Genomic DNA, 25,314 nt, shown 5'->3' with positions numbered 1-25,314 from the left:
CACCGGGAGAGAAGAGAGGCCAGGGCAGAGCAATACATGAAGGCAGAGAGAGGCATTTGCTCTCCTGGCTCATGTGGATGAGGGCAGGCTGCTTAGAGCCCCTTCCAATTTCTTCTCCCTTTGCCACTCCAGCCTGGGGAGTTATTTGTGTGCTGAAGGATGCACATGGGGACCCACATGTGTATATTAATAGAGCCAAAGAGACAAAAGCACAGAGCTACGCTTGCACACAGAATCAGCCTGACAAACCAGGTAGCAGCAGCCAAACTCTACCCTGGGTTACATCTACTCAACCCCACCCGAGTCAGCATCACTGAGAAACTGCCCCGTTGGAATAAAGGCACAGTCTGTGAGAGCTGCCCCAGGTAGCTGCAGATGAGCAAACACCACCACACCCACGCTGAGTTCTGTGCTGAATCCTCCCCACACTGCAATTATTGCAGGGCTCTCACAGATTATTTGTGTCATGCTGCAGAACCTCGACGTGGCAAAGTGCAAATACAGCAAACTTCCCGTGCTCCAAGCACAGGCAAGGCCACAAGCATCCCCACGAGCCAGGGATACAGCCAGGGCAGCACCAGTGGCACGGGAGCAGTGCTGAGGAAACCTTCTGTCAGCCTTGTGCTCAGCAGCCACGGCTCCTGCTCAGCTGCACTGACCCCCTCAAGTGCTGGCACAGAATTTGTATCAGTGCAAACACAGGATATGTGTGAATCCCCCACACCCCAGAGACATCCTGCTCTGCCATTTCTAACCTTGTTCCCAGGGACGAAAAGCAGGCGTTGGGGGTGAGGAGGGGGAAGAGCCAAGTTCCTAGCAGAACTTTGGAGCCAGCTTCCTCACTAAATACCATTCTGGCTTCACTATAATGCCTCCCACCACAAGAGTCTGGCTGCAAAGAAAGCTGTCTCTCCAAAGCCCAAGAGCTTTACCCAGGATTTTTCCAATTGTATCTGTCATTCTGTATGATTGGTGAAATTGCTTGAACCCTCAAGACACTGCAGTGCTGCAAGAGAAGTCAGGACACTGGCTGAACTCAACAGGGAGGTGAATAGATTTGGATAAAACTTAGAGCATAGATGTGCATCAGCATCTGGTGCCTGGAGTGTGGGATAAGAGCTGTGCCAATTTTACCTATCTTCACTTTCCATTTCAGACAGCTGTCAGTAACAGCAGAATCCAGAGGTGACAAACATCTGCATTCCAGCAGCTCCGGCTCCTTTACCTGAGCAATCAGAGAGGCTGTGGAGATTCCTAGGCAGGCACTGGGCTTCCTGATCTGGGTTGGCAATGTTCTTTCATTTCAGACAAAACAAAAGTGTATTTTAAACTCTTTCCCCAGTTCTACAAATAATTCTATTTGAAAGAAAGCAAATTATTCTGTATTTGTTGCTACCTCAGTTTTAAGAAAAAGAAAGTATAAAAGACAAAAATCAGCCAAAAAACTCCAAAAGGGCATTTTCAGAATACAGCAATGGCAAAATACACTGTGTTGGTTTCACTCACCTTAGTTTTTGCTAGTTATTCAAATGAATTTTTTTTCAATGGCTTATTGATTGCAAGTTTGATTAATCTCTTGAATTCCAACACCCATGGGCTCAATTTTGCAATGTCAATGGGAATACTTATAAGCCACATGCTCTACAGAATAAATGAACTGTAGGTTCCTGTTATCTATGCACCAGCCCCAGCTGCACTCACACACACTGGCTCTACAGGTGGCCAGCAGCATTTCCAGCAGGAGAAAGCTCCATCTCTCTACTTACAATCAGACTTTACAATCTAAACCACACATATTATCTAAATAATCATTCAAAGAATGCTATGTAGAAGAGAAAAAAACCCCAACCCACTGGATAATGACACCTATGCCTGTGTGTTTCATAACATGGAGAGCCAGCTCCTGCCAGCACTGGTGGCACCCTGGAGCCCCTGCTCATGAGCCTGCCAGATGCTAGAGGTGCCATATCCCACTCCTTGGGGCTTTCTCCCCAAAGTACAACCACAACAGCACTGTTTCAACCATGGCTTATCTTCAACAAGCACATTCATCACTCATTTCATGGAAAGAGAAGCAGCAAAGATCATTATCAGCTCAGCCTTGGCCTTTCCTGAGTGAGCAGTCTCTGTTTCTGTCCTAATCAAACACCACTGGGGCCCTCTGGCCTCGCAGCTCAGGTGGTCCATGACTTATCTCATTTTGAGTTTACCCAAACCATCAAGGGCAGCACCACATATGGCTAAAAGCCCCACAAGATGTACATTCAATAGCAAAACCATCTCTGTGAGCATGAAAAGTAAGAGATGGAACTGTCATCAGTGTGACAGCGAAAACCAGACCACAGGCTTTTGAGAATGCAGTTAACTGGTAGAGCATCCTGATTCATCAGGCACCACGTTGGCAACTGGCAACTTAGGTGACTTTCTGCTAGCTGCCCTTTTTTCTGAAGGCTGGCATGAGCACAGGAACCCCAGAAAGCTGCTTGTAATGTCTGTCCCTGTCCAGGGAACATTATGAAGCCGTCAGCTTAAATTTGGAAAAGGGTGGGTTTTTCACTTTATTGATGCACTCTTCCACACAGGATTTTTTGAAAATCTACATCAAACAAGGAAAAACAAATGCTGAGAGGGCAGATTTAGGGCAATTTATCAAGGTCTGGGAAATAGCTTCCAGATGGATGGAGCTGTTTGGTGCTGGCTGGTGAGAAGGAAGCAAGGTATTGTTATTGAATTAGCATGAATCTCTGGTGGAGAACTGCGTGGTAGATAGAGTGCTCCTTTCATATGGTTTGCATTTGGACCTGTCATATTTCATTTTTATTCAAAAACCTGTGGTAAAGACACACAGTTCTTTTTTTGCTTATTAAATTTCCACCAATTCTCGCTGAGCTGTTATCCAGTCAGTATTTTTAAACCCTGCTCCAAGTGCCATGCCTGCTCTGTTTGCTCTTTGCCACGCTTGGCTGGCAGCTTGGTGCTTACAAGCTCACTGTGGTTTTGGGGTTTGCATTCACACACTGATGTCACCTGAGAAAGTGAGAGAGGAGCAAAGCTGGATGCTCTGTGAGATGTTTAAACTGAATCACATCAGGCATTTACCAAAACCCTTCCAAGGAAAATGATGCATCCTGGGGCTTAAGGCACACTACAGTGTGCTGATAAACTAGAGGATTATTCTTGATTATTCTTTTAGATAAATCTTCCCTTCATAACTGTGTCTTCTAGCAGTATAAATGCATCTATACCAGTGACTTTGTGAATCAGGAATACAGCAAAAAACCAAAAGAACAACCAGCAAACAAAAATCTAAGGGCCAAAAAAGAAGATATACTCATAACACATTTTTACTTAGAATAACCTGGACACCTGCTCCATGATACTTGTCTTACTGAGTAAGATATACACAAAGATTTATGTGTTTTCCTGCTGGTTCTGAAATAATTTACTTTTCAAGTTCCCACCTGAAGAATTCCACCTAATTTATGTTAAAAATCAAATTAAAATGACCATTCTCTTGTTAACCTGAGGAGATAAACAGGTTGTTATCAAGTAGTTTCAGGTAAACAGATTTTTGACGATATGGTCTTTTAAATCCTAGAAAAGTTTCTGGTTGATATGCCAATGGGTAGAAAGATTTTTAATTACAGGAAATTTCCAATGCCTTTTTCAATTATTTAGGCGAAGTGTTATTATCCTTGAGTACTAAGTGTAGGGGCACTGGGTGAAATAGAAGAAATAAGCTTTATATCTTCCCTTTGCCAGTGTTTCAGGGATCTATTGCAATTACTCTGGGATGTATCCCAGGCAAACAGAGAAGGGAAACGGTGATATCATCAGAACCAATTAATTCCTAAATCCTACCTGAAATGTAACACAGAGATACTTGTGCTTACTTCCCACACCTACGTCTGGTTTTGCCCTCCTTTTTTTCCCCTATAATTCTTATTACTTTGTGTTTTATGAGCATCTGTTTCAACTGACCAGGACTGTAAGAAATATCCAAAGAGGCAAATAAATCCCAATCTGCAGGATGCAGCCTACTTTGGCCATAACACCTGAAACCCCCCAGGCTGTGAACAGATCATATGCCTCATTTATTACTTATACTTAATCCTTCAGCTACTGACTCCTGAGCTAGATTTCCAGCTCCATCAGCTCTAAGACAGTGCCCTGGTGTCCTTAAACTCTCACAGTGCAGTGTGAACAAGGGGAGTTATCCATCACTACTGAAGAAACTGCTTTACTCAGTGACCCTTTCTCCATTTCCCAATGTGTTATCAGGAAGCTGGCACTGCTCACAATGACTGGCATCCACAGGATTCGTATTTGCAGATCCCTCTATGGACATGAGTGCTCTGAATTCAGAGACAGCTGATTTAGGGGTTGTGTCTGATCAGTGATCATCTTTCTGCTCATCAGTCTGTGTAAGGTGGGTGTAAACCACCAGGTATCAACATTCTGTCACCGTGGACCAAACTGGCCCTTCATTCTCATCTGAACTGCCTTCCCTTTGGCTGGAAGCCTATGAAATGGTGATCTTGTTGCTGGAAAAAAAAAAAAAAACTAAAAGGAGGATAAAACCAACTTGCCATTTTACATGGATATCTACATCACAGAATCAGAGAATGCCCACAGCTGGAAGTGACCTCTGGAGATTGTAAAGTCCAACCACCCTGCTCAAAAGAGGGTCAGCCAGAGCCAGTTTCTCAGGATGAACTGTGTAGTCACAGCACAAAGAAAAGCCATTCCAACTGCAGGGGACGAAATTTGTAGCAGGGCACAGGTGAAAATTCACACACAAACCTGCTTGAGCAAGGCAACTTTGGAGGCCAGGTGCCTGTAAAATTAACTTCTCACAGTACAACAATTAAAAAAACACAAGTGAAGGGGAACAGTTCCTCGCTTCTCGTGTAGCTCATTTGGAGTCATACCTTGAAACCAAAAGGGCAAGTGCACTGGTAAAGCTCCACTGGGTCACTGCTGCATGTCCCATTGTTCTTGCAGGGGTTGGAGAGGCAGGGATTGCACTTGGACACAACACCGAGATCCACCGGCTCTGGAGAGGCAAGCACAGAGCATTAGCAGAGAATTGGATTGCAAAATTAAAGCCTCCCATGCACACACAAACGTTTTTTCCTAAGCACTGGCGCAAATGCACAAACTGCAGGTGCACTGCACGACACCATGGGATTCCCAGGGATCAGAGAGGCTTTAAGTACTTAAATCAAGTGCTAGGCAAGTCTCAATGATGCTTATATTCTCCTGAAGATGCAAACATATGCTCTGAAAAAAGCATGTTGGGAACCTCCAGGGAGAGGGTTATATATATATATGGCTTTCAGCAATTTTTCCTTTTCTCAGCTCTGGAAATCCTGCAACAGCAACCCCAGGGAACTGTAACCTGACATTTCTATGGCTGATAACAAGAATGAAAGTGCAGATGCAACAACATAAATAAAAACCATGCACAAGACAGATTTAGTTAGAGGCCTATGGGAATATTTAGGTGCAAAGTTCTCTACCATCCTTAATTTTAACAGAGTTTGAAACTTACTTTCTTCCCTACCCAGAAGAATGATCAACACTGAGCCACCTCAGAAAAGTGCAATAAAGCAAAATATGCACAGATGTAAATATATGCAGGTAAATACACATGGCCATATTTAAACTATGTAATAAACCTCATATTTTTAGCAGAAATCTTCCAGAGAAGTAGTGAAGTATGTAGGTGAGCAGGAAAACAAACACAGACTAAAACGACACTAATTACATTTGGGGTCCCAAGTCAATCAATATTTTATGGCTGAGATTTTACAGAAAGCTAATTTAGGCAGTTACAGTAACAGGTATAGTCACAGGTATAGTCACAGTTACAACACGGTGATTTTTCAAGTGGCTACATTTCAAATATGAATAAGTATTAACTCCTTGGCTTTTATGTATAAAAAATAAAACCTAGCACTTTAAAGTGGCTTAAATTATATCAGGCAATAAAGACCTTAACATAATTTTATTTCATTTTTAAGGGAATGTATTTAAAAATAATTTAAAATTGGTCCTCTACTAATCAGAAGTGGGCACAGAGCTTCTGTTACTGCATGATAAATGGTAAGAAGGAGTAAATTGTGAAACATCCTGAAAGTGAAGAAAAGAAGCTTATATTTGATGGTCAAGAGAAGGTGGAGCTCCAGAGTTAGGAATGAGTTAGAACTAGGAATGAAAAAATCCCTTCCAGTCTGGGATTTGCTTTGAATCATCCTGCATGAGTAATAAACCTTCACTGTTTACTTTGAACACTTGCAGAGCACCAGCAGGGGTAAGAACATGGCAGGAATGGGGACTGAAGGGTCTCAGGTGACAACACCTGGGCTGTGTCCTGGTCCTGTAGTGACGGTGGTGCCACCAGGGAGTGCCATGTGCAGTAATGGGGGAAAAACACACAGTAAGAAAAAAATCCCAAAATTAAATAAAGGACTATTGTCATCCTATTCTATCTTTGTGTTTATGTCTACCTACATGCCATACATGTTTTTACCTTGGAGTTAGGACAGCAAGAGGAAATCACACCTGAATTCCTGGCAATGAGCAGGGCTGGAATGTGACATATCTGAGTTACAGTTGTCTTCATGGTAAAATATACAAAAAATAAACAAAGGTGGCTCCTCTGAGAGCTCATGAGACAGGCAGCAGTGTTGCTCTTTTAGATTTAGAGGTCAGTGAGACGAAATTCGTTCTATTATTTATTTATTTCATAATACATGTACATTTTCCATTTATTTCTATGGCATAGATCAAAGCCAATCAATGTAGGAGCTAATAAGAACAGTGTTAGTTCCTAGCAGTTAAGTAGTTCATTACTTTGCCCTTGTGGATTTGATTTATAAATCCATATAGCAAAATGCCCTCAGCCCAGCACATTCCTTTCCTCTACTGCATAGCTGGGAGGGCAAGTTAATAAAAAGCAGAGCTGAGTTTGCATGACTTGCACATAACACACTTTTATTTTCTTGGCTCTGCTGAGACATAACCTCCTGCTTAGTCACAGGCTAAACCCATATTTTTAACAAGAATAAGTTAAAATACTTTTTTCTTTTTCCTAATGTAAAAGTTCCTGGAGGTCCCAGAGGACATCTGAGCGCGACCTCTGTGCAGCAGCTCAAGGTACCCAGCCCAGCACGGGCACACTCTTGATGCTGGGACCCAGGGGTTTGGGGAGTTGGGGCTCAGCACTCCCTGAAATGGGAAAGGGGTACAGTGAGACTGCCAAATCATTTACTGGTTTCCAAAATATTTGTACTGTGATGAGCAAAGGTGAATTTTTCTAGGCCCTGGAGCTTCTTGACCTTTACTGCCACTTGTCCAGACCCTCCACAGATTTTGCTTGTGCAAAGACCAACTCCAAATCAACATATTTTTTCTCCTTTTCTGTTGAGATAAAGCAAGCCATGGAGACCTTTAGGATATTAGAAAGCACACCAGCTTTCTAGTGGACCAATCCAATATTTACATAAGAAGCATACAACTACATCTAATATCCTGGATCACAGATTTACTTATCTTTTGCCTAAGAGTTGCTTGTTTAGTTTAGAGAGAAAATGAGTATAACTATTGATTTATCACAGGTTCAGAATGAAGAAGGCATCCAACTTCTCTTTCTGGTTAAGTTTTCAGGCCCTGTTTAATGTACAAAATCAATTATTTTCTTTGGTTCATGTCATGGGAACAAGTGCATTATTTGGTATTTTTAGTATTTATTATATTTGTACTTCACATTTAAGAGACTATTGCAAAGTCTGTGGTTTGACAATTATGGTCAGAGTTCTGATAGTTTGGAGACTGACATTTCAAAGTAATTAAATTATAAGGTTACAGTTATTAAAGATATATTTGAAAGGACATAAAATTCAGCTCAGCCTTGGGAACCTGTGTTTTAAACTCACCCCAACACCATCATTTGTTTGTTCAGCAGTTTAATTCCAGCACCTATAAAATCACCCTGCCAGGCAGTAGTGTAAATGGGCATGGCACTCTGAGAGACATAAAAACAGGCTTTATGCCCTCATTTCCATTTCTAAGAGAGGCTACTGATCCATCTTTTCCACTATAAACATAGCTCCATCTTCAAGTACTTGCTGGTAAGCTAAGCAAACCTCCTTAACTTTTTTTTTTTTTTAATGAGAACATCCAGCTACGTCTTAATCTCAACTCACTAATGAGCTCCTTACTTAATCCACAAAAAGTGTGCTCCTTATCATGCCTGACTGCTCTCTAACACAGTACACTCCTGTCACTGAGTACCCCAAATTGTTCAGAGCTGCACCTCAGCCCTCTCCTGAATGAACGCACACTGAATTCGGATATGACACGTTTTCCATAATCTGCAGTTTCTGAATCACAGCCGATGGGAACAGTCTGCAGATCAGCAGATGAAAACGTACTTTTGGTAAATATTTGCTTTCCAGAAGAATTCTCAGTTCCTCAGTTTTCATGTAAATGTATGTAATAACTACAGTTCTCTATGTTTTTATAACAACTCTTATTTTCCCAATTTTTTTTGGGGTAAGTCACAGGCCAAAACAAATTATTTGTTCCAAGAAGTTCTAACAACACCCTACATACTAACGTGCCATTACATAACCTGGTGTGAGCATCAGGAACACTCCCTGCTCTGAGGCTCCCTGGTTTTCCTGCCAGTGGAGCAGTTACCTGCACGTTGGGGAAGAACACAAGAAAACGCAACTTGGAAAGAACGCGACGGTTCAGAAAACGAAACCCAAACCCAACTGCCCTGCGAACGCACAAAACCAAGGGTGTGAAACTAAAGCCCTGTGGGCAGCACAGGGCAGAGGCTCCCAGCTGGCTCCTACCTTTGCACTGGAAGTGGTGGGTGGGGGTGGTGAGCAGCAGCCTGTCCACCATGGCTTCGGGGCCGCGGCAGCGGGCGATCCCGGGCTCCTTGTATCCCGCCTTCACCCACTCGGAGAGCCAGCGCAGGTGGCAGTCGCAGTGCAGGGGGTTGGTGCCCAGAGCCCTTGGGGTGCAAAGCAATGAGCACAGGTTATTTGGCAAAGATAACAGCTCTGATCTCACCGAGGCACATTTTATTCTACATTTCCACAGCGACGCTTTGTTTCACAATGTGGGAAAGATCTGATGAGGGTTCAGAAGGATTTTAGATTAATCTCCTGCAGTATTCCTGTTCTTCTCCTTTCTTCCCATCATTAGTTAGGAAAGTTGTGTAAATACCTTAGAAGAAATCCCTCTTTCAAACAATTGTGCTTGAGCAATGTCACCAGACATATTGCTTTCATCAAATTTATCACATTGATTCCCTTTATTTAATTCTTTGTCCTTCCTGAGCATATTCTAACACTGAATTGTGTAATTTAGTTTGGATCTGATGGCCCACATTAATGACTCCTCACCAGACAAAGCACACATCCAGAGGATACCTCCATTTTCCAAACTGCAATCCAGTGTCTGCTAAGTTTATTTATGACTTTGAAAACACATTTGCTGCTTGACCCATCATTTGAGTTAGGTCAAATAGTTGAAGAAGATGCAATTATACAGTGAAATTATAATTCTCAGAATTTTCCCTTTATTCATGGACATCTATCCAAAAGAAAACCAACCTTTTAACCTTAAATTTAGGTGCTACCTTTACTCATTTGTAGTTCTCTTTCTCTTAAAGAAAGTGTCTTCTCAGGAAATCAGTCAATTACAAAGTTCAGACTTCAGAAAAGTCACTTTGAAGACAACTATTTGTTGAAAATGTGAAGAAATTTATGTTGAAAGTCTTTATTTATTTTGCTCAAAGTCAATTTAAGACTTCAGCTGTACAACACCTGAATTGCCATGAGAGGAAAATAAACTAAATAAAGAATAGCACAAGGAAGAGATACTAAAGAAAACAATGATTCAAATTGGTTTTTAGACTTTAAAATTTCTGCATATGCTATAAACTATTTTTAAGATGCTACTTTAAACTCAAGCTTCTTTCAAATAAAAACATATCAGGCAGGATATTAAGACAGAAACCTCAGTAAATTTGTTGATACATTTCTATTGGAGTGACTAATGAACCCACTGTGCCCTAGACAGATTCATAATGAGAGTTCATAGGTTCAAACCCTGTCTGGGGCTCATTCATCAAAATTAAATGTGTACTGCAGCTCTGCATTAAAAAATATCCATCCACTCCTCCTGTAAATCCATTGCTTACAATGGAAAAAAACTACTGGGTTGACTTTTTCACCCTGTAACTGTGATCAACTGGCTCACTTGTCCAAGGTCAAACAAAATGCAGCAGTGAAAGCTGAGAAATTTTTAGTGTTGAGCAACTGCCATATACAAAATGTGAGTGGGAGGACAACGGAAAGCTTGTTACCATGTTAATTAATATTTATAAACTACATTAGAAATACAGTTGCTCTACAGTCACTAGAAATGATTACTAATAACATTGTTGACAACTTCAGAAATTATCACATGTATCCTTCCACACTTCTGGTTGTGGTTTGTGCTTTGTTTGGGGGTTTTTGCCTTGAATTTGGGTTGGGTTGGGTTGAGTTTGGTTTTTTTTTTAATTTTTAAAAAAATTATTTCTAGGAACTAGAGATAATTCTCAGATTTTAATTCATGAGTTCTAACATACTTTCTTGATTTCTTTGCCCATTATAGCAAAATATTTCCAGAAGGTAAAAATATCTTGCGCTGTAAGGAAATACCCTGAATTTCCTTGTAAGGAAATACCAGCAGCATTTTCAAAATGTTGAGTAGATATTTCTGTTCAGACACTTATTTTGTTTAAGAGGCAACTCTGAATAAAGTCAATTAAAAAACTCTATCAGTGATAATGTTGAAAAACAGAGGACAGGACAGCTTATTTTTATAGGTAGTTAATAAAAATTTGAGTAAAGACGATTCAGCAGGATTAGGAATCCCATTGTATGGGAAATATGTTGGAAATACCTGCTGTACCCAACATCATCCATTCCCTAGGGTTTGTGGAATTCCTGGAGTGCCCCAGGGTCAGCTTGTGCGTGGGCAGTACTTGGGACACTGAATCAAAGAATGGTGAGGACAGCAATGACAGGAACTGCATCCCAGTTCCATCCCAGCAGATTTTGGATTCTTTTAAAGTAACATTATACTTGATCCTACAGTAGTGCTGTAGCATTCTTATCATGGCCCTGGACTAAAAACATTAGTAGAGTCATGGCTTAAATAGACAATTATAGGATTCAACTAAATAAAGTAATAAATAGTTAAAAAAGCAGGGTACAGCACATAAAAACCTACCTCCAAATTTAGTGAGCTAAAGCCACACAGTTTGTTATAATATTTCCATTTCAGTGAGATGATGTTTACGACGTAAAAGAAATTTGGTGAATATTTTCCTACAGGCTTTAAACAGCTATGGAGAAAGTGATTGGACCATCTAGATTTCCCTTTTGTTCTTCCAATTACAGACCAACTTAATTACAACCAACTGCTGCAAAAGTGTCCGACTAAAATCTGTACTTTTGTCTATGCTACACAAACATCTCTTTGCAATTCTAAAAGCTACTTTGATGTCCCCCTTGTCCTGACACAGGAGGCCTGGGCTGACCATCCTGATCCACACCCTGGTACTCAGCTCGCCTCTGCCAGAACACCAATCCCACCCTCAGCCACACACCTTGCACAGTTAAGAAAAATTTTTGTTCTTCCATGCCTTAAGAGTTTGATGGGTAGCAACTCCTTCTATCATTTTCAAACTGACTCCAAGTGCATGCTTTCTCCTTGAAGATCTATATATCAGGAGGAGCTCAAAATGCATTTATTTTCAATTATATATGACTTGGTTTGAGTAAGCACAGCTTTTTCTGGCATGTGAAGAAAAAATTCATTGTGGTTGCTAAAAGTTTCAGGATCCCCTTTAAGAAACTGGAGAGCACTATTGCACTGTAAAATTCAACTGCTCAACTGCGCAAATTACACCCCAGACAGGTCTTATTTATTTTATGGATCCTATTTATTACTGTTCATTTGGGCTTTGTGTATTTTACATTTCTGGCAGCACATATATCTAAACAGAAAGACTGCAGAGATTGTATTGGGCCAAAGGGGCTTTTATCACTCCCTAAGGTGAACGGTTTACCCAGGAAAACTGAATCCGCACTTCATTTAATGCAAACCCTGAGGGAAATCCAAACAAATGGGACACGATATGTTTATTTCTTGAGTTCTAAAAATACCCCCAGAAGCCAGATTCCCAGTATGGGAGGTGTCACTGCACTTCCAGAAGGAGGTGCAGGGCTTCAGCTCAGTCAGACTTTCAATCCCAAACACACAAAATGACTTGACTAAACTGGGAACAGGAAAAACAAATACATTTTGCACAAAACCAATGATACCAAGGTGTAAGCTGGAAACAGAGATTATTATTTCTCTGCTCAAGTTGCCCAAGTTGCTGTCATGATTTCTGTCACTACCAATCCGAGATATTTTTATTTTTTATTGTCCAGAGAGGAACAGAGACAGAAGCTACACAGAAACATAAAGTCCAGGGATGTATCTGCTATCCAGAAAATATCTAAATATCCAACTGAATCTGGTGTTCAGGGAAGTGTTCTGGAGGGCATGTTAAAGGTTGAAAAGAGACAATAAATAGATATAAACCTGTGTTAAATGCACACATGTGTACATCAGCATCAGGGCAGAAAACATCCGTATCAGCCTGTGAAACCACTCGCTTCTCAGAGGGACCAAGACAAACCCTCTGATAAACTGAGGATAGTAATCAAGAACTATGCTACACAAAATCACTTTTCCTACATTTATTGCCCAATACTGTGAAGTAGCATACACTACCTCAGTGAAAAAGCATTTTCTGGTCACTCAAGTTTAGTTTGGAGCCATTGCAGCTCTTTGTCTGTTCTTTCATCAGCTAAACTGCATTTGAAAGTCTCCTGGCCCTTTACCAGCACAACAGTGATTTCCTCAAAAAGCTGAATGTCTAATAATTTTTGCAAACTATGGAACGAAGTATGAATGCTGTGAAATGACCAATTTCCATGTGATTAAATATATATGTCTTGCAGTAGTGATTCATCAACAAGTCCATATACTGACAACATTTCAGTATGCAAAACATATGACACTTATTAAGCAAAGAATTCACATTTGCTTAATATTTGCTCTTTGTGGGAGGTTTCCTGTCTCACTCTCAGACCATCATACACTCTGCATTTCACATTGACAATGCTGAAAGAAAACTTTAAACACAAAGTCCACAGCAGAGAAAACTGTCACACTTGCTCATTTGGTTTTCCTTAAGAAAATATTTTTATAACTAATAACAACAGGTTCTAGCATTTTTTTACTTCCTTTGAACTGATGCACTATGAATATCCAGAGCACATTATGGAAAGTGAGCAGGAAAAACAAAAAAGCAATGCAATCCTACACTGGTACCAATATGCACTGCTTTACAAATCTGAAACTATCAATCAAAGAGATGAACCCAGGCAGAAGTACTTACAGATGGGACAGGGACACCAGGTCGTTGAAAGAACCTTCGGGAACACTGGAAATATCGTTTCCATGGAGTGTCCTAGAAGGGGGAGAAGCAGGAAGGTATCAAACCACAGTATTTTGTCTGCTCCCTGCAGCTGAAGGAATTGATGCTTAAAAAGGGTATTTAATTTGATTCTTTGAGAGTTTCTATGAGTTTCACAACTCATGAACTTCCACGCTTTATCACTACTACCCCTAGATGCTGGCATTGAAAACAATGATGCAATCAGAATTGCTGGTGAGTACTGCTGTAAATTAAAAAGGTGACATACCATTTATGCTACCAGAACTGTATTGATGACAAGCAGACCCTCACATACAGACCTGTGTTCTCTTATACAATCCCATTAGCCAGAAGCACAGCAGAGACAGAGCAGGGGAAATAAGAATTGTGAAAGTTAAATTAGGTATTGACTGCAGAGAGATCCTAGGAGAGAGACCAAGGGTCCCCAAGGGTAAATACAGCCACACTTTCCCGTTCTTACAGTAGAAAATACCTCTCTGTGCTACCAAGGAAAGCACCTGAAATCAGTTTTAGGACATTATTCACCCTGTGCAAAGGAACTATCATTTTTTAGCAGCATTTTCAGGACCCCTGAAAGGAGTGAAAGGGTTCTCCACTGTTTCCAGGACAATTTAAGCACCCACTTTATCTCTTTTCTGAGCTATACATTTGTGTGTGGGTTACACAGGGAAACATAAATGGGAATTACTGTCAGTGCTCCAGACACGGCAGAGGAGGGTGGAAAACAGAGAGCTGCTGTGTGTTTTCTAGCAGCTCTTGCCCTTGAGTCATTCATTTTCTAACTTACTGTTTGATTTGCTGACACAGCAGTCACATCTTTTATTTCTGTAAGTGCACATATTTTTGAAACATTGAGTTTAAAACAACCCAAATCTCAAGCCATGGAAATGGACAATAGCCCCAAATGAAAACAAAAGCACCTGTTTTTTCCAACCTTTCTTCCCTAACACCACTATAAGCTGCACCAGGATCTACATGATGCCCTTCCAACATCCTGACTCTGAAATTTTCTTTTAAGCATACCTTGGTTTTGACTATCAATAATAACTTGGCATATGTAAGGGTGTATCTCCAAGAAATTAATCTGAACAGGAACAGGAAGGATATGAGCTCCCACACAGTAACTCCAGATAAAACACACTCACTAATTCTGTACAGAATGACCAACTGACTGAGACAAACCCCACAGCTATTAAACAAGGGGTATTTTGTTGGTGTGAGCAGGACTACCCATCCACTTGTCATCAGCGTTTAAGGAAATGAGTACATTTAAATAAGCAGCTGCCCATAATGAGCTTACTGCTGATCTTTTAAACGGCTTCAAGATCTGCAAGACAATTCTCTGTAAACAGATGACAGAACTTATATTAATCTTTGGGTTGTATCAGTAACGTTTATCCTGTGAAGGGGTACATTTTCTTTCCTAGGTGTATTGGAAACATCCAAGAGAAGCTGAAGAATGACATAGCCATTTATCTGTAAGAAGTTAAACCCATCAAATATAAAAACCTTAGAATGATTGGCTTTATTACATGTCCCAAACACCGAGGTGTTTCATGGATGCAAATGCTTGTGTTTTAATAAAAAAAAAAAATCATGTCAGCAACATCATCACTCCTGAAACTAAAATGAAATGACAAATTCTAAACCCTGCTTAAAACTCACAATAATAAATAGTGGCAAGAGAATTCAACAGTGCAACAAAATCTTTCCTCTTGGATCTACATCAGGAACACATTTTTATACCAAAAATTATTATAAGCAAATAGTCAAATAAAATTTTAACATTAGGACAGTTAAAGCACACACACTGATGTGTGTATTCTCCCTCAAAAGCACAACTTCTAGGGATCCTCTTGTCTAAACTCTAGTGCACAGCAGGGGTATGGATTTGAGGTGATGTGGATCTCCTCTGGAGGACAGAGTAACAGAACACTCGAGAATTCTTGAAATTAAAACTTCCTTCTCCATGGAATCTCACTAACTTATTCCTTTGTCTTCAGGGAAGGAAATTAATTCAACATATCCTTTTGGGCTCGGGTTTTCTGGTTGTTTTTCTTTTACGAACCCTTCCCACGTCCTGCATGCCAGCCCATTGTCCACAGCATTAGGTTACTACAGACACAAGGGGGATGTGTTTTTGTGAGGACAGAAATGTGGCCAAAGGGTCGAGCTCACAGAGCCACAACCCATCAAGGGCAAACACCTACAGGGAGCCCCAGAGGGTGCCAAACCCTGCAGGAACCGACACAGCTCGGATGTCAGGGACAGGGGGAAGCCACACTGTCACTGCTCAATGCTCACAGCAGCAGAGCTTTTACAAGGTGACTGGATAAATACAAGGAATCATTCTGTGATGCAAAATAGTAATAGTAAAGAAACAGACAAATACTTCTCTTAGGTCAAATCAGTGCAGCACCCACCAATGAAAGTGTATTGCAAAAACTGGTTCCGAAGTTGTGCCCGAAGATTATTGCTGACAGCTTTATCAGCAGAGATATTACTGCTTGTCTGAGCTTTGAACTGCAGGAAATATCCTTCAGTTTTCAGTAGAACTAGAATATCTGTTAATAGAATATTCAGTAGGTAATTTTATCCCTTTTTTCCCTAACTATAACATGGACAATTATTTATTATTTACTTAGAAAGTATTTTGATTTCTGTACTTTGCCTCTTAAGTCACATATAAAAATATGTGATTACAAAATAATCCTTAAAATAATCTGTTCAGGTCATCCAGAGAGTTCTAATACTTATAACTTGTCTCAATCTCAGTTTCCTTAATCTGTTTATATTTAGTTTCTAAGAAGACTAGCTTTGGACAAATTAACTAAAAAACAAACCCACAACTTTTCACTGTAATAGCTTTGGCTCAAAAAACTACTGATATTACTTTCTGCTTATTAAAAAAATTCTCCAGACTTTATGTCGTGTGCTCCCCAGCACCCTTTGGCTGCCGTTATAGATAAACCATGTGAAGGCTGAGATTAAAGACCTGATTGTGTAAACACTGATAGATATTAGGTTCAAACATAAACATGTTGACTCCGCAGTTTTCTCACTTGGGCCTGTGCTGAAAAATCTAAGAAAGGGAAGAGAGAATGAAGTATCTGTCTAAGACCAAGTGCATCATGCAGCTGTGATTATTCTGATTTTCAAAGCACTTATTTACTGCATTTACTAGAGAGGCAAAAAATAAAGAAAACATATGGAATTTGGAAGACCTTCCTGAGAAGGGTCTGCTACCTTCAAAGGCACACACAGCCAAAGGTAATGAGATCCCTATCTTCTTCGTATTAAAAAAAAAGGTGGAAATTGTTTTGCTGATGTTTCCTCTTTTAAGTTCCCCTGAGAGCACGGATAATAAAAAAATGACAATAACAGATTTCATATTGTCTCTTGGAAACCATTTTCTCTTTGGAGAATTGATTTTTAGTAGCAACAGTGAGGACACGTGGCAAAAGTTGTAGCTGATACCAGAGTTTTGTGGGCCATAATAAATCAAATCAATCTGGAGGCTTTCAAATGCAGGGAGCACAAACAGAGATTCCCATTTAGGCTTCATTTCACTGCTCTGTGCAAGGCAGTGGGGAGTTTCTCCCTTGAAAGAGGAAGGTATTTTTTCAATTTGATTAGCAGATCATTTAAAAAAGCCAAAATACAACAGTTGTCATTAGAATACTGCCCTCTGTTTCTGCCCATATTGTGGCCAGCAAGAACAGAAGTGAAAAGACAAATTGTAGCTATTGGAAAGAGGGAGGCATGGTTTATCTACACTGTAATTCAGGGTAGAGAGCCCCACATGAGCTTTAATCAAGCTAGCTTGCATATCAGAAGCAAGCCAGAAGACAGCTCCATATGGAATAATTTATTTGGCCATGAAACAGAATATATTAATCTGTGGCTGAATTTCAGGACTCATGTAACAGCTCAAATGTGACCATCCTAGTGCACTAGAAATCAGGATCCCAAGCCAAACTTAAAACAACAAATCCAAATCACGTCTCTTTCTCGTATTTACTAATGAAAAGTGGGAATCCAAAGCTGTCTTGTAATTTGGGAGGTTGAAACTGAGATATCTGTTTTACCACTGAAACCACAGTGAAAGGTCTCAGCCAAGCAGCTCTGCCTTATTGCTTCCACAATCCCAGTACTGCCCATGTTGACACTTTGATTCCACATTTATGGCGTCAGTGCACAGCAACCACTGCTCTTTAAATTAACACAAACTTCTGCATGTGAACGTCACCTATTGTTTTTTTCTTTTTCAACAGAGAAAATACTAATGTGAAGTTTCAAAGCACTCAGGACAACCTTCAGCTCCTCTGCCCTGACTTCGACTGTTCAGAGCTCTTTTCCTTCAGCACATTGAACAATCTCACCACAGACAAGCTATTTAATTTATTCTCTTTAGTTACTGTGCAAGTCCTGGTGACCCACTTGTGCTTCTGGGCTGTGGGGAGGAAGGTGCCTTCTCCACCTTCCTGACAGCTGCACAGGGGGCCAGGTGTCCACAAAAGCAACTGAGCAAACCCAGCCCAGGGTTTGTTTCTGATGGTGAGAGGCAGTGAATATGAGACAGAAGCAGGAGCCAGTCCTGTAGATGCCTGAGGATAGCTGGGAGGAGGCTCTTGCTGTGAGGAACAGGCCCACAGCCCACACTCTGAGACAATATGAAGATGACTTTCACAAGAGATTGTAAACAAATGGCTCAACCAGAAAGCTGCTGAAAGCAGCTGCACTTGAAAGAAAGGAAGAGTACAGAAAAGGACCTCCCAAGAAATAAACCACACATGGATGTCTCTGAGTAGGCCCCCACTCAATATGAGGTGTAATTTCATTCACAACTTCAGGACATTTGAGACAGGCATCTCAACATTACTGGTGCCCAGCCACTGGCCTGATTTATGCACTGATTTAGCATGGGGGCTTCTAACTTCCCTTCAGATTGCATTCTTTTGTGTAAAAGCTTGCCTGCATAAATCTGAATCAGTAGAAAATATTCTGAAAATGCACGAGCTTTCCACAACTACACTCTTGCTGAAGCATCCAATGGAAACTCACACTCTACAACCAAGTTTTTACAGACAAAGAGAAAAGTCCTTTGCTGTGGAACACCCAAACATTGTTCAGGCAGAAGAGGCAGACTCTATGCAGTCTTTTGGAGACCTCTTTTCACAACAGGTCCAGTACCTGAGCTTTCAGAGAAAAGCTGCTCATCCTGCAAATACGTAATTGCTTCCTTAGCACTCACCTGCTCTGGCCTCCACCAGGCAATTTGCACCAGAGTACAAGTACATTGAAGCTAATTACGTGAAAATATTCATGACCACCTGCCCATTAAACCCTCCCTGCCATCAGCTGCAGTCCAACACAGCTGCAGCTCAGCTGCTTTGGAGGAGTTGCACTTACAGCACTCGCAGAGACCGGAGCCCGTTGAAGGCGTGGACCGGGATGCACCGGAGCCTGTTGTAACTCAGGATGCTGCAGAAGGGGAGAGCACAGTCACAACTCTGTGTTGGCTTGGATTATTTCTCTAATTCAACCACAGAGAAGCATGGAAAGCCACATGCTTAAGCAACAAGATCTACACTAATTGCTCAACAGCTAAGATGGTGTTGGAAAAGCAATTAAAAAACTGTTATCAAAACTTGGGCTACTTACAGCGTTGATAACTGAGTCATGTTGCTGAAGGTGTGGTTGGCCAATACACTGATGCTGTTGTTGCTCAAATCACTGAAGAAACACACAGAGAAAATACAATTTACATGTATGAATTATGAAATATGCCTTTTTTAAAAAGATTACATAATATCTGCACAGCAAATGCTTGAAGAAATTGAAGTCACATATTATCAACTGGTGTATTTTTCTGACCAATTTTGAATGAGCTTTAATGGAAAAGCACATCAGACTCCCCTAAAAAGCCTCAGGCTCAGACATATTAAGGCATATCTCCAGCATATAGCATTCAATGAAAAGAACAAATGAATAAATGATACAAATACTGCTGAATATTTACTGTTCCAACTTGCTTTGCAATATAATCTAGGCACCCCATTTCCATATGCTCTTCATATTGACAGCTACTAGAACAAAATTTCATTTTTCATTTTAAAAAGTCTTTTAGGCTCGACCAGAACATTTTGTTTTGTTATTGGTCTTCCTTGAAAAGCAAAATTAGAGATGTTTCCAAATAAAAAACACTCTTAAAACAAAGGATTCCAGTTTTTCCTCCATGTTGTTTTTGTCTGAGGTAGTCCAGCCCATTTGACTGGAGTATCTGCACAGCTGATTGCAACAGCATTTGAAAATTCCTGATAAATAGTTGAGGCAGGAAATGTCATTCCTGCGTATTTCAGGGAGCAATTTACAGAACAAAGCCTAGCTGTGTCTCTATCTGGATGACTGTTCACAGCAGAAACAGCTATGCAAATTGTCATTGCCTTAGCATTATAAATACTGCCTCATCTAGCACAAATTAATGTGTCTCCTCTGCTAATGACCTTTACAGATAAATCTGCCAAGTGAAACTGCAGCAGCCAGCGTGAGAGTTTCATCCTCTCGATGTCCTGCAGAGCAAGGGGCTTCTCAGGCACCTCACTCTTTATGAACATTTATTGGCAGCAGCATCCACCGTGAAATTCTTTCCAAATTCAAATTACAGAAGGTTTTGGGGTTTGGTGTTTTCCACCCCCCCTCCCCCCCAAATACTAATTATTTATGTTCCACCAACAGCATAGTGCAGAAAGAGTCATGCAATTTTCCTAACATTGAAACCACGTGCTTCTTACATCAGTGTCAGGTGTCTGAAGGCAGAGAGCCCCTTCGGCACAGCAGGCAGATGGTTTCCTTCCAAGTATCTGAAAAAAGTCAGATTTGACAATTACACAAACACATTAACAAGAACTCATGTCACTCAATCTGCACCATGAATGAGGACAATATAAAGGCAGTCACTAATGAAATTATCTTTGATTCATTGCTTTGAAACTCCAACAGTTTTTACTTTATAAATTAATTACCCCACATGCAAAGCATGACAGCACCTTATTGATTTACTTTATTTGTTTTAAGACTTGGAAGTGCATAAAGGATCTCTGGCCTACAGCAAACAGAAATGACCATTTGGTTCTTCTGTGACAGCAGCTGAAGAAGGGGAGAAAAATTGCATGGCTTGTGCCCTGAACTTAAAGTTACCTTTCCCAAGTCTCTCCAACAGTGCTGACTGCTCCCTGACCCTGTGAGGGAGGCTTTGTCTTGTGCATGTGAGCTCCTTGTACAGCCAAAATGGGAAGAGGAGCTGCACTCCCAGATCTCTGTGCTGCAAAAGGTCCCACTTATTCCAGCGCCAACACAAACATCCCCAAGTCTGGTGGCACATCCACCACAGCAATACACCCTCCTCACCTCTCTTTTTCACAGCACCCTGGTACAGGAGGAAAGCTCTGTATAAATTAAAGACCAAAGACCAAGCTCTCTTGGAACAGAGGTTTCTCCTACATGCACTACATATATTTAACAGCATGTCTTGTGTTTCCAGTGTGGCAGTTGTTTGAGACACCACGGGACCTGTCTCCATGCAGACACAGCCACAGCAAAGCTAAAGACTTTGGGGATAATCCTGAGTCCTCATACAGGCAAATAGTGCCACATTTTACAGTTTTTCTCCACTGAAGAAACATGGTCAGTGAGTAACTCAGCAAAAGCCCCTGAAAAACACAATACTTTGAAAAAGCTTGCCTACAAGAGAGCATGGGTACTCCAGTCTCCACAGCTGGCTTGTGGTAGCAATGGGATGTGGGTGTTCCCCTGTTTATTACAGTAAAATAGAGACAGAGCTGGAGGTTATTTTCCTTATCTTTTAGGTGGAGCTGCATCCCTGGAAGATACCAAAGTAATAAGGCTCCAATGGAAAGTGACTACTGTGGTACCATGGCACTGTCAGGATGTTTTTTCAGACATCCTCCAGAAGCAACATCTACCTGGGAAACAAATCCATCCTCTCAGAAAGCACTGTGGAGGAGGAAGCCATTCCTCCCTCCACAGGTGGGACAAAAGATGAAATTATATTTCCCTTCCTTATGTGATACTGCAAGGATTTTTCCTGCGGTAGACATGGGGCAATGCAATTGATATGGCATGTTTTGAAACATAATCAAGTGTAGCCAGGAAATGCAGCCCACAGACACCAGAACACTTAATGTGCTGCCTCTGCTGCTGAAAACAGAATCCGATAATCGTGTTAAGACTTTTTATTCCACACATACAATTTCCTTTTCTTTGGCAACAGGCCTCCTTATTCTGTACTTACTATACCAAACAACAACAATAATAGATTATTCCTGTGCTGTGTTCCTTCTCTACATTAACTGTAACAGCACAGCGATCCTTGCGTAAACTAAATCCAAGAAAATTTCCCCACAAACTTTATTTTTAAATCTTTCAAAAATAAAATCTATAAAAACTAACAGAATTTCTTCCATAATATATTTTATAGCTGGCATTATTCCCCCCCCCGCCCCCACCTTTTGTTTCAGCATAATGACCTCTCACCATTTTCTGCTGCTTCAGATCTCTTTTCTACTGAACTCCAACTGAACTACTCCAGCCAGCCTCACAGTCACCCCTTCTGCCTGTGCACGGGATCCCATCCTGCAGTTACCCCAGAGCATGCGGTGGAGCTCACCTAACTCCTGCCAGGATTAGGCTGGACGAGGTGGGAATGCCAGCTTCTGGCTTTTTAACCAAAAGAAGTTACTTTCTCAATTAAAAAACCCTACTGAACTAATGAGTCTCTCCGCTGACAACGATCACAAGCATGGAGTGAGAGAGTTGCAGAGCCAGCAAAGCAGGGACAGAGTATCACTAACCAGAGCATGGGTTAGCTGTGCCACACTTACACCTCCCATGGATATCCATATTCAGCAAGTGGAAAGTCACTTTTTTAGCCAGATTTTGGCTAAATTTGTTATAAATGATCGTGAAAACGGAGTTCCTTGGTAATTTCACACCCTAAATTGTTATGTAGGAGATCCTCAGAATTTAGACACGCATGTTACATTTTAAACAGGGCAAACCACATCTCTTTCCCCCAGTCATGGTCTGCTGTGGATGCAGCAAGATGCTGGGAGTCTGTGCCTTCCCCTTTATCACAGAAAATCGCAAATCTCAAACCCATGCAAGAGGGCAGGTTAAGGTCTAGTCTTTATTCTGAATGTAAAATCCCAAGGATTTCTAGAGGAAATCAAAAGCAGGTTATGTATTATGTATTTGGAAGTTATATATGATTTTAGTTTAGGAAAGGAGACTCTTGCAATATGCTGAATTCTTCAGGAACATATTTTCAGGATATTTTCTTGTTGATCTCAATATGAAACAGCCTGCAATTTAAACAAACTGATGGTGGTGAGCCAAAGTTTTTCCCTACTCTTTTGCTTTCTGGGGCAATCAAAAGTCAAGGGTGCACATTTTAATTCAGTGCTTTATGACTCAGACTAACATAGACATGCAGACCCCTGGAGTTAAACTCCTACAGAAGATCTGCTTTGAATAGCTCTGGATTTGCACTGCAGCAATTTGATGGTTATATAAATGTGCTAGCAGAAAACTGCAATACTCATACCAGTGCTATAGTTTCTGAATAAACACAATTTAACTCTGAAAAAGTACTGATAAGACACTTTTCATGCATCCATAAGAACAATCTGCCACTGTTAAACCTCTCAACCCCATTATCCAAGGCATGGCAGCATTTTCTAAGCTGAAGGCATTCATTCTGAAAGCACATTTAAGTGCAGGGAATTTGAAATAACCAAGGCTGTTAGGGCATAAGAGCTTGCCAAGAATCAGGAGGATCTGGGATGCTAGATTTGAGACAAACAACTGCAGCAGAGGAGGTGCCTCTGTCAGAGCTGGGGGTGCAGGGGCAGCCCCTCCCCACATTGCTGGGCTCAGCAGGATGGATGGGGGATGCAAGAGGCCTAGAACCTGGACATGGTGAATAAAAGAATTATTCCTGAGGGTGAATGGGCAGAGACACAAAACTTTTGTGTATTTATGTATACACATATATAAATAAAAACCCACAGATGAAGCTACAGATACCCTGCCAAAAAAACCCCTCAAGACATCCATAAAAGAGTGAATGTGGAGGGAAGATTAAATTTTTAGTTCTTTTCGGTCTTTAGCCAAAGGAATATGATGTCCATGGTGTCTGGTATGCAAAGAAATTCTGGTATGAATGAAGAAAAATGTATGTCTAATTTTAATTCTGAGAATCAAGTTATTAATATACAGAGTCAAGACTGAGTGTCAGTTCCCTCAAAATAGACAATGACTGCTATCCAAAACAACCTAATTTGCTTCCTAAGGTCTCCAGGCTCTTGTTTAAATATCAGAATGGAGGTTTTTGGTTTTTTATTTTACTCTGGGAATGCTGCTGAGAATCCTCAAGTCTCAAAAATGACTTGTAACCAACAAGCAATTACCAAAGCAAAAACTGAAAAAAAAAACCAAACCAAAAACCCCCAAAATCTGTTTTCAGCTCTCAAAGAAAGCCACTGCCTTCCTACCTGGAAAGGTTTCTTCTAGAACATGGCCAGGGTGGCTGGCACTGTGGGACAGGGCCTGCAGCAGCCCCAGGGTTCATCCAGCACCTTCCACACACACCAACATTGCATATAAAAAATTTAAAACTATGCATAAAAGATGACAGCTGCTCTTTTTCCAACGTGTCTATTTTTATACTGAAACCACTTGGATTGGAGGTGATATAACCAGCACAAGGTGCCAGAGCATCGTGTAACAATTTGAATCACTTGGAATCCTTTTTGTACTGAGATGTCAATTCAGCCATAAAGTCAAGCTCAGTGGCAATCTGTGCTAAGAGGAGAAACTGGAGAGAGAAATCAGTTCTCAGGCAGTAATTGAAAAGGCACAAAACCTTTCCTTTAAATATTCCACAAAGAATGTTACATTACAAAAAAAAGATACTTGGCAGTTTTATGTAGCTCTAAAATTAAGTTACACTCTAAAATTTTTAATGTCCATACCCAATATCCTAAAATTTTGAGTCAAATTTCATTTCCTAAAAATGGTGGTCTAGAAAAGAATTGGATTGTGAAAGATGAAGCATCAACAAAACATGAATTTTAAGAGCTTCAATACAGTTTCTTGAGAGGAAACAAAAATCAAGTGTGGATTTAGGTTCAAATATGAATCTTGAGCTTTCTTAAGCTTTGGCAAATTTGGACTTTGGATTTTGCTGTATTTGTACATCAGACCACAACCTCCATGTCTGACACAGAGACACATGGCTGTGTTTGAGAGAAAGTTAAACCTTTAGTCTCTGCTAGTGCTAATGTCACCTTTGTGATATGTACTCAAACTTTACCGGTCACTGAACACGTTATTTGATAGTATTGATAATCTTTACTTTTTCTAAACTATCAGGTTTGAAGTGCAGATTAATTCCTCTATTTCACCTGTAACTAAAATATCCTCTACAGAACTCTCCCTTCTCTCAACAGGAGAATCCCCCTCTATAGAAAATGAAGCAGGACCAAGTAAGCCTAAGCTTTGGCCTAATTGTTTCTCTCCTTTATTATCAAAGGAAAATTCACTGACGCCTGTGCTGAGGGTCAGTGTGTAGAACAGCATGAATTGCCAGACAAGCAAGAGCATTTGCATTCTCAAGCAGATGATTTTCATCAGACATCTCCTTC

At 40.7% G+C, this 25,314-nt stretch overlaps 1 protein-coding gene across 3 annotated transcripts in view; it reads right to left on the bottom strand.

Annotated features, from left to right (window-relative positions):
* SLIT3 (slit guidance ligand 3) overlaps positions 1–25,314 on the bottom strand; it is a 468,178-nt gene that overhangs the window by 61,795 nt on the left and 381,069 nt on the right. For all 3 annotated transcript variants that reach the window (XM_042025380.1, XM_042025382.1, XM_042025381.1), the window contains 6 exons: positions 20,383–20,451; positions 19,253–19,324; positions 19,001–19,072; positions 13,529–13,600; positions 8,868–9,031; positions 4,932–5,056 (listed from right to left, as the gene is read on the bottom strand). In XM_042025380.1, coding sequence (XP_041881314.1) covers positions 4,932–5,056; positions 8,868–9,031; positions 13,529–13,600; positions 19,001–19,072; positions 19,253–19,324; positions 20,383–20,451 — 574 coding nt within the window. The remainder of the gene's footprint in view (positions 1–4,931; positions 5,057–8,867; positions 9,032–13,528; positions 13,601–19,000; positions 19,073–19,252; positions 19,325–20,382; positions 20,452–25,314) is intronic.

Source organism: Corvus kubaryi, unplaced genomic scaffold (assembly GCF_017639235.1).
Source record: "Corvus kubaryi isolate FWS band 111438036 unplaced genomic scaffold, C.kubaryi_AGA036_p1.0 37270, whole genome shotgun sequence".
NCBI lineage: Eukaryota > Metazoa > Chordata > Aves > Passeriformes > Corvidae > Corvus > Corvus kubaryi.
Note: the sequence above shows the minus strand (reverse complement) of the source record. Positions and strands in the feature narration are given on the sequence as shown.